We start from the raw sequence: 13,969 nt of genomic DNA on the forward strand, positions 1-13,969 counted from the left end.
TATATAGCCATACTAGCTGTTTCCCTCTGTTTCTAGTCTTCGTGCTAAGCTAAGCAGCTTCTCGGGTACCTTAAATTTACCATACATTCAGGAGAGTGGTATCAATATTCTATTTGGTACTTTTCTTGGCTATTCCCATTTCATGATACTTTACACTTCCACTCCTCTACAGTTCAGGAAGAAATATTGTACTTAATCCATTACATTTGTCTGACAGTTAAAGTTACTAGTTACTTTGCAAATAAGCAACTAAAAACTAATTTAATTAATTTAACTATCTGACACATTGTAAAGTTAGCTCCATCTAGACCAACTTCAAAAATAAAATGCTAATGCAGTGATAATCAGTAATCAGTAATAATAATTCAATATAACAGTTTCACACTCACAGGGACAGTTTTTCTGCATTGAGTACTTTTAATTGTGATACTTTAAGTAAATGATTCTGATTGTACTTATATTTTGAATGCAGGATTTTTACTTGTAATGGAATATTTTTACATTGTTATATTGCAACTTTTGAGCTTGTAGAGGATCCGAACACTTCCTCCACCACTGTGCTCCAGCCCCACTGCTTCTGTGTTTGACATAAAAGGCTGAAGCAGTACACATCATAATAAAAACAGAATCCATCACATCGCACATCTATACACATGGCTGGCTGATAGGACAGTGAAAGAGAGAAAAGCTTGAAAGACAAAAATACACACAAACACACTAAGAGATAAAAACAAAACAGATGGGAAGGTAGACAAAAATAGGTGAGAGAGATTGTGTGAGGCGGGAAGAGAGAAAATACAATGAGGGAGAAAAGTAAGGTGGAAGCAGCTCAGTGTTGGAGTCTTTCTGGGGCCCCTGAGGTTTTCTACCTAATAAATCCTCAGCACATATTTAATCCAGTCAGAGGATATGCCTGGTGAGAGTTAAAGGATGCACGCTTATTACTCACCTATCCACCTCTGACGTACCCCACAACCCCTGCCCCCTAACTCCACTCCCCCAGCCTGTCCTCCATCCAGACCGGAGGCGCTATGGGCTATCAGAGAATCGGAGCAGGAATGTGACTCCTGACAGACACATCTCTCAGGACCACAGACTGAATATGTTCCCAATTAGCCCCATCTGATAAAGTGTGAGTGCAAGTGAAACCCAAGGCGGGCATGATCAATAGCACTCGACTTATTTTCAGATGGGTTTGACATTGACGGGCCGTGCTGTGATTAATCACCATGGTGCTGCAGATAATTGTCCAACCACATCTTCCTTTGGAAGTGTCGCTGAACTCTCACTGTCATGTCTGTAGTGCTTTGAATATGGCTCGTCACTTTCAATTCAGTTCTAATTCATCTTTTCTTGATTTGGCATCCATACGAAAGCCAGCTCTCCCTTTATTTGCCTGTCAGTTATTCGCACACAGTCTTTTGTCAGTTGTGCATTACTCCAAGAACATCTACCTGGACCAAAACCGCCATCTGCTGTTCACACTGCACACTGCACCAGAGTGAGGTCTATGTGTGGTGGTTGTTTCAGTGGGGTGAGCTATTTGATAAAAACAAGCTGCAAGCCGTTGCGGTTTCATCCTCAGAAAGTCTCCTTGGTTTCCATGCACACAGCTGGATGTTTTTAGGTTTGCCCGTATAGGACTGCTGTGACATGGGCACTGGAGATGAAACAGGCCTGCCTCAGCACACAAACACAGCACCACACTCCCGTCCTTGTGTACAGCTGGTAGAGATGACACAAGAGGCACAGGGCTTTATTGAGTCCTGCTGGGGCTGCTGTTCAAGTCAGGGCAGTGCTCTGGCAAAGCTCAGCCTGCGGGGCAACAGAGGAGAACGGGCCGATGGAACGCAGGCCACTTGGCCGATGCAGAGGGTCTCTGTAGGCCGGTGTGTTGTGTGTGCGTGAGATGAGACCTAGCCTCCCCTCAGCTGCCATCTCGTTAAACTCACTGAACTCTCTGTAGAAAAGGAGCAGCAGATAAAGAGTACAACACCCTCCTTTAACCCTAAAGTTCTGTTTTGGGTCCTGAAGACTCTGGGCTCACCTTAACAGCTAAAAAAACATACTTAACATTGTAATGTAATTGAGCTTGACACTTCAAGAATTGCTTATAAACATGGTTGTAAACCATAGTAAGTAGTAGTAAGTAATAGACAAATTAAGCCTGATGATAGCACTAGATTAGACTCATGAATGTCTGTACAAAACTCTATGGAAATCAATCAAGTAGATGATTTTTCACAGGACCATTCACACCGTTAGGGTTTATTTTCTGGGCACCATGGATGTCAAGATATGTTCCTAAAAGCCAAAAATGTCAACCTGTTAATGACACTAGAGGAAGGTCATCAAAGTCAGTAGGATTCATACTGATCTTTAATGTCTGTACCAAAATTTCATTTTAATTCATTCAATTGTTATTGAGATATTTCACTCTAACTCTGAACTAAAGTGGCGGACTGACCGAACAGCAGACTGACATTGCCATGCATAGAGCTACGCCGCTAACATTGCTGAAAAGGGTTAAATACAAATCTATTTGGATATCCGTTTTGAAGTTTGTTTATAAGAGGACTGCCAACAAGAGTTAAATGACCTCAAACAACTTCATTATATAGTATAACATGTTACTTTGTCTGTAAATCAATGAAACGGAATACATATTTGTTAAATATGGCCTAAATAACATATAAAACATGAAATATTGTGAAATACAATGCTTCATGCTCATTTCTGTATTTTGTTACCTTCATCAAATGAGTAAGCCCATTTTTGTGACTGAGAAGGGTTACCACTTCTGTACTCTATGTTGGGTTTTAATGTAGTTAGAAGAAAAGAAAATAATATCTAAAGGAAAAAATAGGTTGGCTTTGCAATTATTATTACGCACAGCCTTGAGGTTTGTGAGACCCAAAACAATGAGGAAGTAAAGCCAATATCAACAAAATACAAGAGTTAACATTCTCATGTCACCAGCATTGTAGACTACCGAGTTGTTGCCAATACTCTATTCGTTTACATAGATAACGTGTTGTTTTTCTGCACATATCTAAACCCTAGTGTTCAATATGGAGCTGATTTGCTGTCGAGACCACCGCATAGTCGTTTTCTTCTACGCAGCCAAATTCTAAAGCATCGCTTAATGCCACACTGATGATTCTTCAATCTGCAGACCTTCAAATGAGCAAAAACCCAATATCCCACTGTGTTCCTATATATAATATTCCCATCTCTATTGTGGGAAAACTCGTTAGTTTCCCCATGGGAATCTCTTTTAGCAAAAGCGTCATCTCTGCCTGGGTGGGTTTTTAACTCTGTCTGTTACTTCATCATACCCTCGTCTAGGAATAAACTACTGTCAGGCCAAGCAAAAGACATCATCCTGGAGCTTCTGTGCTCTGACTTCTCCCTTTACCTTCCTCTCCTCTTCTCTCTCCTTTGTCTTTACTGCAAATTGTTTCCCGATCACATTTTTCAGTCACTTTTTAATGTCAGTTAAGGCTGCTTTCTCTCACCCACTAATATGGTGTGGTCAGGCGCCTTCGCTCCCGACCTCACACGCAGGAGCAATTCATGGATTCATGTTATGCCTGTTAAGATAACTGGGGATGGCAGGAGGCTGTGGGATGGCACTGAGGGAGCACATCTTGTGGCTTCAGAGTGAGCTGACAGCTGGCAGACATGAAGAAGAGTAGAACCCCTCTGAAGGGCACCAGCTTTGAAGACAGACAGCAAAGAGAAAAAGCCAGAGACATTGAATACAGCCCAAAACATCATGACTTCATTAACACCAGTTTCTTCTATTTCTCTCTAGGATTCGTTTTCTGCAAGACTTTTATTATGTGAAAAAGCTGCAAAAAGATTTACAATAATTGACTGAGTATAATACTCAGCAGCTCAGCTCTCCTTGACCTGCAAAAAAAGCTGTTATTCATTGTATCGATAGAATTTATAAATATTGTAGTGACCTCTTGTGGCTAAAAATAGGTATAAAGAATAGAGCATTACACCTCACCTCATGAAATGGAAAATATACCACAAAATGAGGGAGGACTTCACCATAAGGACCCACTGTTGAACACACACACACAATGTTTCTAATTCCTACAAAATGTCATGCCTGTGTCCCAATTTCATATACTAATTGTATGTAGTACATACTATTTGCTAATCTTGAGAGTATATTGTTTTTCTGCAGTTAGCATACAAGTTATCAACATACTTTACTTTATACTGATAGGAAATTATCCAATGTGTGCTGTACAAAGGCAATCAAACTGCAACTTTTCAATACAACCACCAATTTCAAAAGAGACATTGAAATGTATTTCCAAAAATTCAATAGTTTTTATTTAGTTTATTGAGAAGTTTCTGGAGCTGTTTCACCTCCATCCGCATTTAGATTTCTTGTTTTCTCAGTTGCAGGAAGCGCCTCCATTTCTTTTTTTGCATTGCATTGTGGTAGATTACTGTCCCTCAACAGCACACTGAAAAAAAAAAGTATTTATTTAGTACTTGCTCAGAATTATGATTGAAATGAATCTGTGAATGCATGAATTTCGAGTTTCTTTGTAACTTCCAGGAAGACACTCACACCGAAGATCAGTATTTCTCTCAATTGTAATTTATTTAATAAATTGACAAGTAAATATCCAAAAAGTCTTGGGTGCGTGTCCAGAGTGCTGTAGCAGTTACAAAAGAGACACAGGAAACATGTCCAAAGTCAGTAAAATTGGTATTGCATTGGTTCCATCTATCACTAGAGGGCGCCACCAGTTCAAGCTGGCAATACAGTACAATCATTCAGGACTTTTGAAAATGGACAAGGTATTCCATTTATAACATGAAAATCTGGTAATGCTTTATTTTACAGGTCTGTAATTTCCCATTAAATTCTTGCTGAGCTCCTAGGGACATTTCCTGCAGAGAACCTAATTTTATAATATTCATAGAAAATACTCACTGTTCAAATCTTTCAGTTAGTGCAGCGGGTAAGCTGAACACAGGCAAGAATACAATTTAACATATATGGAAAATTAAGTTTCCAATAATGAACATGGAGCAGTTCCTATTTTATAATTATAATAATATAACTTGATAATTACATAGTTCTTTCCAGGAAATCCTCAGGACATTAGAGACCCATAAAATAAAACAGTCACTTACAATTATTGAACATTTCAGACCAGACTGAGACAATGCAACAGTGTTTTACAACAAGAAACTTGACAAAGATATTTTTTTGTTCATTACTTACATTCTAAAATCTCAGTGTGTATAACAAACAACTATTATTGCGTGTTTAACTATTTTCAGTCAAGTATTTTTTGCATTTAAGGATGAAGCCTTAGGTGAAAAGCTTTCTGTTATTGCTGGTGCAGTCTTCATTAGTCTCCAGCAGGGAGCAATGCAAAGATGTAGCCTCTCCTTTTGTATTACAATGATTCCATTTGAATGTCAGATGCATGGTGAAGTTTGCACAGGCTGTAAAAAGTCTGTTTATCAATGGTTCATTCCCTTTAAAGCCTGTGGTGAAAAGGCAGAGTGATGCTAAATCATGTTGTTATTGTTGAGTTTGGTCCACTCAAAGATGTCCTGCTCACACACAATGTCTGAGTTGATGAGCAGGTAGCGGTCACCCACGCAGAAGTGCTTCTGGCAGGCAGCACACTTAAAACACTCCAAATGGTAAACCTTGTCCCGCACACGCATCGTCATCTCAAATGCTCGAATCCTCTTCTCACAGGAAGCGCAGTGACCGTCCTGACCAAAAAGCCTGAGTGGATGAGAAGATATCAGCATAATACTGAAAACATTGACCCTTCTTCTTCTTTAACATGAAACTTTAAGGAATCCCTTGAGTCTCCATTTAACTACTGTGGATCTTTTGCCCTGACCATATCTGGATTGACTTGTTGGGGGTTCATTCAGAACTAAATAAAGTAAACATTTTGACACAGAGCCCCTTTATAAGACAGGGCCACAAGATTAAGCTATAATGTATTAGTGATGGTTGAAAGTGAACGACTCTTTAGTGTCTGGTATGTAATATATATATATAGCCTAATATATACAGCTTAGCAATAATTTGATGTTTTACAATTTACATTATTTTGCATCAGTAGCCTACTCACCCCCTGCTGGCTCGAATAACAGACGAAAAAATGTTGTCGCATTAGAGCGGTCAGCTTACCACTCAAACTAGAATGGCCTGCTATCATGTCATGTCTCTACTCTCTAAGAAAAAAGAACAACTGGACTCATAAAGACAGATAAAGACATGATTACTTAATGGACAAACAAGCCAAGAGCGTAGTGTTCCACAACTTCATCAGCATTTTGTTTCTGTTACAGTTAGGCATAAGACACATACACTGACACAATCCGTGAGCTTTAAGTTACAATGTGTAAACAACATGGACGCTACAAACAAGACGTGTTGTATTTTATTGTTCAGTGTGTCTGCTACTTGACGGCTCGCAGAACAACATTTTGTTGGTCAGTGACATTTCTGTAACATCGTATTGAGCTTACATAGCCTACCTACATACAAGTGGGAGCTGAATCAATGCATTAATATGAATATTTTATCTTTATATTTTAATGTAAATTTATACATGATGATTGGTAATGCACTGACGAGCAGTTTTGATACAAAGTTTGATACTTTTACGTATCAACTCAAAGGATCCAATACTGTAAAAATAATTTGTCCGCTGATCACTATATTACATAATACCTTGTGGATATTGTACTTTAGTTGGGTAAAGTCCTGCAAACTACCAAAACCCACTGATATTCGGTAAAAGTGGTACTTTTGGGGTGTCTCGGGCGGTTGCCCACTTTACCTGCTTAGTAATGCAACCTGTCCCTGACTCAAAATATGTGTGAGATTTTCAGTGTTTCTAACCATTCTTTAAAGGACTAGGCATTTAGAAAAAATCTATATTTCTGTTATTGTCAACTTGAAAAGACCAAAACCAAGAACCTGTCCATCTCTCAATACTTTACAACTTCTCTACCCTGTCTGTGGCACTCATCCCCAAGCCAATTTCTCCTCAAGGTGCAAATCTATTAAAATGGGTCAATAATAATTTGTAATTTAAAATAGTCTGAATAATTTACTACAACAGCTGGACATTATAGCTTTTTAAGTGTAAATCGTGCATTTGTTGACTGTTTTTAGCTTTGGTGTGCTAGTGAGTATTTACAGCAACACAACAGTGTATCCATCCATCGTCAACCGCTTATCCTGCGTACAGGCTCGCAGGGAGCTGGAGCCAATCTCAGCTGACGGGGTACACCCTGGACATGTCGCCAATCAAAACAGTGTATGACTCGAAATAAACTTAAGTGCCCATGTTCATGTAATAAATGTCGCCCAGTGCAACACTGTCGCTCAAGGATGTGTTTTTAATAGTTTCTGACAACAATGGAGCTCTATAGCACAGAGGAATGAGCTATATCAGGGTTTGGCTACATAGATACTTGGTCTTTTATTCAATTTGTTGACAATAAGACAAATATAGAAAATCATCACTTGACACTCTTTTGACACTTTACAGTGTGTAATGATAAACCAAATCAACAAACTACTTGATTAAATTATGATGTTATGACATTACATGATTGGACCAACCTGAGGTAATCTCTCCGACATAATTTTCTTCCCAGCTTGTAGTAGAGCCGGCGGCCCACCTCACCAAGTCGACAGCCACACAGGTCGCAGCTCAGGCAGTCCTCATGCCAGTACTGCTCGATGGCCTTTAGGAAGAATCTGTCACCGATGCTCTGCTGACACCCACCACATGTCAGCAGAGACGGTGGCATCTGGAGGACCTCATCCACCGGCTCCCTGGACAGAAAAGAAAACTGATTAGAAAATTATTGTTTTCTCAATTAATAATAATTTGTTCAATAAAATGTTTGAAATTAGGGCTGAAAGATATTTAAAAAAAACAGAGGACTGCAATTGTTTTGACAGATATTGTGTTTGCGTTATGGGAATGTTGATTTTTGCATTTTATTTTCACTGAAAAAAATACATAAATGATGGTGGTGTGATTTTTGCTGGGGTCTGTACCAAAAAAGCATATTCCCTTATATCTGGATGATTTGTAGGCAGGGGCATCTCTGTAGCATCATAATGCTTCAATAATAATGGTACAATGATAAATTTTACCTTTTATGAAAGAACTTACAGCTCCTGCGATTTGGACATTGCCCTCGGCCATATTGTCATTTGGATAATATTTTGATTAATTGTTCAGCCCTATTTGAAAAGAATGTAAAAAGCCCAGAGTGGCGTCTTCACATTGCTTATTTTGTCTGACCAACACTTCTAAACCCAAAAGGTTTCAGTTCACTATCACATAAAAGAAAAGCAGCAAATCCTTACTGAGATGCAGAAATCTTTTTACATTTATAACTTAAACGATTAATGGATTTTTCAAAATAGTAACAGATCAATTTTCTGCGATCAACTAATTAATTAATCAGCTAATTGTTTCAGTTCTAAAATATTACATTTCTATACATACAACAGTATATGATTAAAAAATGTTTGTTGATTTGTGCATATTTTGAGATTTTCAAAATAACAGATCATAAAGCCCAGATTTCCAATATGATCTTGTATTGCCATATTGTTTGATTTTAATCTGTCATTCTTGAGTTACATGTACAGTTGCAATATGATGCTGACCACCTGAGGGAGCCATTGAATATTGGTTAAATACAGTAATGTAGCCACAATCCAAACACTACATTTATTAACCCCTTTAAATTCAGTTTGCACCCTTTTCTTTCCCCTTTGGAAGTTAAAATCATCTTATTCCACACTGTCTGACGGTGTCATGATCTACATATTCTGTATCATATTCCAGGTCTTTATTGAAACTATATGATGGTTTGTGAATTTATTCAAACTCAAAACCCCGTCATGTTTTTTTAAGAGAACACCATTCATCATAAATAGTCTGTTCATGTCTTGTGTATCATCTTATAGCCTGCACATTTCCCTCAAATTAAGCCTGAGAAATCGGGTATTTTTGGAAACGCCACTAGAATTTAAAATAAAGTTCTGTGTGTTTTGAATAATGTTTGAAGCTTGTTATTACTGACCCACTGACAGGCTGCTGCTTTTGAGAGAGACAGACATCTTACATAGGCCTACAGTCGGCTATATTAGGCCAATGTGCAATAATCAACAACAATCTGCCCGCAAAGTTAAATATCTTACCTTTAGGGCACTTCATTTGGGAAACACTGAACCTTTTCTTGCCATATGTTTTTACTCCATTTTAAAACACACTTCAACAATATGCTTTATGAACTTGATCATTTTTGTTGCCTAACAGCAGGAGACTCCTGACCTCATTTCTGCAGTTATTTCACGTGAAATAGTTTCTGTCACACTGATCAGAAATAGCCTAATATTATTGCCAGTATATAAGATGCTACTTACTCATTGGCTTCCAGTGTCTTCCTCTCTATAGTGGATGTCATTTTCTAAAATATGATATGTAGTCTGATCCGGTTTTGGAGTCCCCAGCCGGCTCAGCGGCTACCTGTGAAGCTGCTTGGGGGGAGATTGAAGTCAAGACGGGCTGCACCTGCTCCCACAGTCTCCAAGACGCCACTAACACCCCCGTTTAGACTTTTTGGCTGTGAAATTAACAGGCAATTGATTCCTGTGGAAATGGCCGCAAGGCAAGGCAATTTCGCTCTAAGCAGCTAAGCGATGATGGAGGACACTGTCATCATTTCCTGAGGCAGTAACCCGCGCTGACACTTCCATGTCATCTCTGTCATCATCCTGCAGCGACTTTGAGGACTGTCCGTTTTCTGAATTAAAACACCATCAATTCGATCAAAAGGAGACTTGCGAGGATCTCCGTGTCCGTGCGTCTTTCTTAAATGGGCGCGCTGCAGACGCACTCCTCCGTACCAAGCCGCTGTCACCGTTATTATGCAGCGGCAGCATCGTGTTTAAATACGTCGGCCCCCCTAGTTCTCTGCTTTCGTTTCCCTCTTCCTGCTCACGACTGTTTGACAATGGGGGGAAATCGGTCTTAAAGCGACAGCTTAACACTGCACAGTCTGCCCTGTAAGGCATGCAGCTCGGTCGTGACTCGTGACTGAGACTAATGAGTTCATTACATGCTTTGCTTCACCCAAGAGCCGATAGGACAAAAGATAACGAGCGGCAGGATAGGCTGCAGTTAGTACAGGCGTCGTGTATTTTCCCGGTAATGAGTATACTTCCCCTTTGAAATCAGAGATGTATAATATGTTGAAAAATAATTTAAAGAGTTTTGGTACCACTTTATATTTAACCATTAATAAAGGAATTAAGTTGTAGTGTAGGCCTAGCTATGACTTTATTAATGGTTAATAAAACATATAACCTATTTAGGTTTCCTAAGTCAGTTAGGCTATAAGTCGTTAATCATAACAACTTCTGGGTTGACTCTGGCTGCTGAGTAACATATAGGCTGCTCAAGTTTGCTAAGTTGCCTATAATTTTGGGTTAGGCCTAGGCCTACTTGTTTATGTCCAATTCATTATACATCCACAACAATAATGTAGTTTTTACCTAACTATATGTTTTTGAAAGTTTTATTATTTTGATTTGAAAACATATGATTGACTAAAATAGGATGTATTATAGATTAAAAGCTCTGCAGACCCACAGTTGCCTTGTTGGGATTTACATGCTGGTCACCATGTACTAACACACACACCACCACCAAAATAGTCAGCTGTTTATGTTGTTGCACTAGATAATAGCTTGTGTGCAGAAAAGATCATCTTTTGTACATATACAGACATCTGTAAGTCATGTTAAATAAAATACAGATACTATGTCAACATACAAAGTTCCCCCCAGTAATGGGGAATGGTTCTTTACAGAGCTCTTGGATTACAAGGACTTGGATTACTAACTTTTAAACTGGTGGAGGAGAGAAGACGACTAATGTACTGAAATATCCCAAAATAAGATTTTTTGAAAGTTGCCTCTGTGATATATAAATGCAATGATATTCCTACATAGTTGGTGTCCTCACAGCTTTTCCCTTTCAAACCAGAGTTGCTGTGGGCTCTTCCTCTTATCTGCTGCCAATGCCTCAGGCCTGCCTGCAGGAGGGAGGGACACAGACAGCAGTTGGACTGTGCATGGGAGATAAAGCACCTCAACCCCAGCAGCCACATTCAGCTCCTCAACCAGATGCAACGGAGGAAGATTGCAGGCAAACTCTAAATTCAGGTTGAATGCATCCCTGGGCTAACAGTCAGTTGTTGGACTGTGTAGGCTCACTGGATAAATACCAAGCTTAGAAAGCCCAGGAGCAAGGTGGGCACAGCGCTGTGTTGTGCCAACGACACCGAAAGCCGGGCAGCTTGACAAAGATAAAACTCTTAACTACATATCCTTCAAATGAAAAACATTTTCGGAACAAGATTTTCACCCACTGTCTTTGTACAACACAGCAGCACAGTGCAGGGGCCATGGTGAATCTTAGTCCTAATTAAATCAAAATGCCACTCACTTGAACCATAATATCCCCCTTTAACTTCCCTTAGGTAGTTAAAGACAGTGAGCTTTCCATCATATCACACTGTCTTCCTCTGCTGAAAGAGTTTGCCCAGCTGTAATGAAAATGTAGTAACTCAAGTCAATGTTGTCTTTAAAATTGAGATTTAATTCTTGACAATCTCCCAACACAGACCACTCTGTAGCTGTTCAGTAGCTTTCGATCATATCATGCAATCTTACTCAGTCTCAACATGGAGGAGAAGTACTTAAAGTGCTAAAAATTGCTAAATGCGATTCTATGTTCTATATTTCTATGACAAATTCCACCTGCGGAGGAAGAGCTCCAGAATAGCTACTGAGTGGGCCTTGAGGTGGGAGTTTTTGTCAGCTGCTGTTTCCAAGGTCAACAGTAAACTTTCAATCTAATTTTTTTAATAGCAACAATCCTATAACATCACATACTCTATACTCTGCATTTGCTGATTCCAGCACTGCATTTAACGTACATCACATTTCATCATCAATATCAACATATAAAATCCTAAAATGATATTACTGTGGACATTATACATATGGTACCATGATGTCTTAACCCTTCAAAATGTCATGTTGCACAAACGCAAAGCTCAAAAAGAAATTTACGATAGACGATAAACAAGAGAAGAGCAAGTCGGAACTGATATGACAACCAAGTCATCCGCTACTTCCTGTAGAGTCGACTCAGCAGCCTAGAGGATGTGCAATTGGCACGCAGAGATGAAGCTTTCCTGGGGGGTTGGTTCACTTCCTACCCCCCACCCCCAGTGCTTGATGACACCCCACTCATGAGTTTCCAGATAGACAGGTCGACTCCAGATTAGGAGTAACAAGGTTTACAGCGCACCATAACAACTCTAGCTTGTTGGCATTAGGCAGTACAACCCTTATCTGTGTCTGTAGGCTTCCTAAATGTCACCAGAAAGCAGGGACAGGCTTTGTGTCACAATATAAATTTTTTAAAATACAATTTGTAAATATTTAAACATTCATGTTATATCATGGGCTGCACGGGCCATTATTTTTCCGCTTTTATTCCCGTCTAAGGTAGAATTTGGGGAGCAAACAGTTAAGGATGGAGACAACCTTTTGGGAAATTGTGTCACTCGTGTCCAGCTTCCTGTTTTGCCTGTTTGGTAGAGAGAGCATTATGGAGTTGAAAGCAGTGTGGAATTTAAAGTCAGCTGGAAACCGAAGGTCAGCACTGAGCGAACAGTAAAATTATACTAATAGCTGGTGGTCCTCTCTCTCATCATTCAGCAAATAATGTCAGTTTGTGACAGTTACAAGTTTTTCTACTAAATAGCAATGTATAGCACAGCTGTTGCAGGATATCCAACCAATATCCAACCATCTTGCTAAGGGATTTCCCGTTAAATAGATCTCCTAATTAACAGTCGAACAAAGATGGTTATCCATACATCATGGACTATATGGACACAGACTTGCAGGCCCATTTCCTGAAATACAAGGGCTCTGGACGTACTGTTGACGCTTTGATAGCACAAACTCTGGAACAGCAATAGCAAAACCAACCACTTCCTGCCTAATCTGAAATTAAGTGATAATTGGCTCCTGTGTCAAAGCCCTCCTCCTAAACTGTTACAGGTCTACAAAGGTGGAAATGTTTTTTTTTGTTCTCTGTTACTACATGGGCTTAAATAAGAGAACTGTGGGATTTGTTGTACATTTTAAAATGTTAAGGTGTAAAGGTCAGAGGTCAGCTGAGGAACCACCCTGGAATTATTTTAGAAAATGGCTGGTGTTCAGTGGTGTTGTTTGAAATACAGCAGGCTGTGGAAATGAGTCACTCATTGAAAGGGAGCTTCACTTACCCTCGGGAACCTCCCATAATCAGTATTATCCCTAAAAGAAAACACTTTCAGTGGAACAGTGCAATCAAAAAGCTGCGCAGCCATGTTAACTGCTTCCTGTATTTGGCAAAACAAAGGAAAGTGCGTTTCACATTCTTCTGGTCACTTTGCTCCCCTTTAGACCGCTAAAACAGACACACATACTAGTCGTACCAAAGATACTGAAGAAGTTTGATAACCAAAGCTAAATTCAATTGTTTTATGTTAGGCATTTATTTATTGTGTGTGTGTGCTGTGTATAGTAAACTATAAATGTTGTCTAATAGTAGGCCTGCTTTTGTCAGTCAATTTAATAAAGAATAGTAGGTCTACATCTTTCAGAGTCAAAGGATACAAATAAGATGAACTTTCTCTCAAACCACAATTTTACTTTGACAGTGTGTTGTTAACACTGCTTAGCTTTACTGCCACCTACTGATGGAAGTAATAATGACCACGTTGGGCGAGGTTTACTGCACATAGTGTCTGGGACTTTCTGTAGCTTCCCTGCTGTTTCACTGATGGAAACTAGTAACCC

The 13,969-nt window shown here is 39.4% G+C and overlaps 1 protein-coding gene across 2 annotated transcripts; it reads right to left on the reverse strand.

The window, feature by feature from the left end:
• Window positions 1-4,330: 4,330 nt before the first annotated feature.
• On the reverse strand, window positions 4,331-10,055 carry lmo2 (LIM domain only 2 (rhombotin-like 1)). Of its 2 annotated transcripts, none has more exons than XM_046038707.1 (3): window positions 9,470-10,055; window positions 7,643-7,858; window positions 4,331-4,490 (listed from the first exon to the last, which is right to left on the reverse strand). In XM_046038707.1, exons 1-3 carry the CDS (start codon window positions 9,508-9,510, stop codon window positions 4,361-4,363), a joined length of 387 nt encoding a protein of 128 aa, XP_045894663.1. In that variant the 5' UTR covers window positions 9,511-10,055; the 3' UTR covers window positions 4,331-4,360. The 2 variants fall into 2 exon arrangements, with proteins under 2 accessions (XP_045894663.1, XP_045894662.1); XM_046038706.1 differs by lacking the exon at window positions 4,331-4,490 and adding an exon at window positions 4,605-5,779.
• Window positions 10,056-13,969: the final 3,914 nt, after the last annotated feature.

Source organism: Micropterus dolomieu, linkage group LG22, assembly GCF_021292245.1.
Source record: "Micropterus dolomieu isolate WLL.071019.BEF.003 ecotype Adirondacks linkage group LG22, ASM2129224v1, whole genome shotgun sequence".
NCBI classification, from domain to species: domain Eukaryota; kingdom Metazoa; phylum Chordata; class Actinopteri; order Centrarchiformes; family Centrarchidae; genus Micropterus; species Micropterus dolomieu.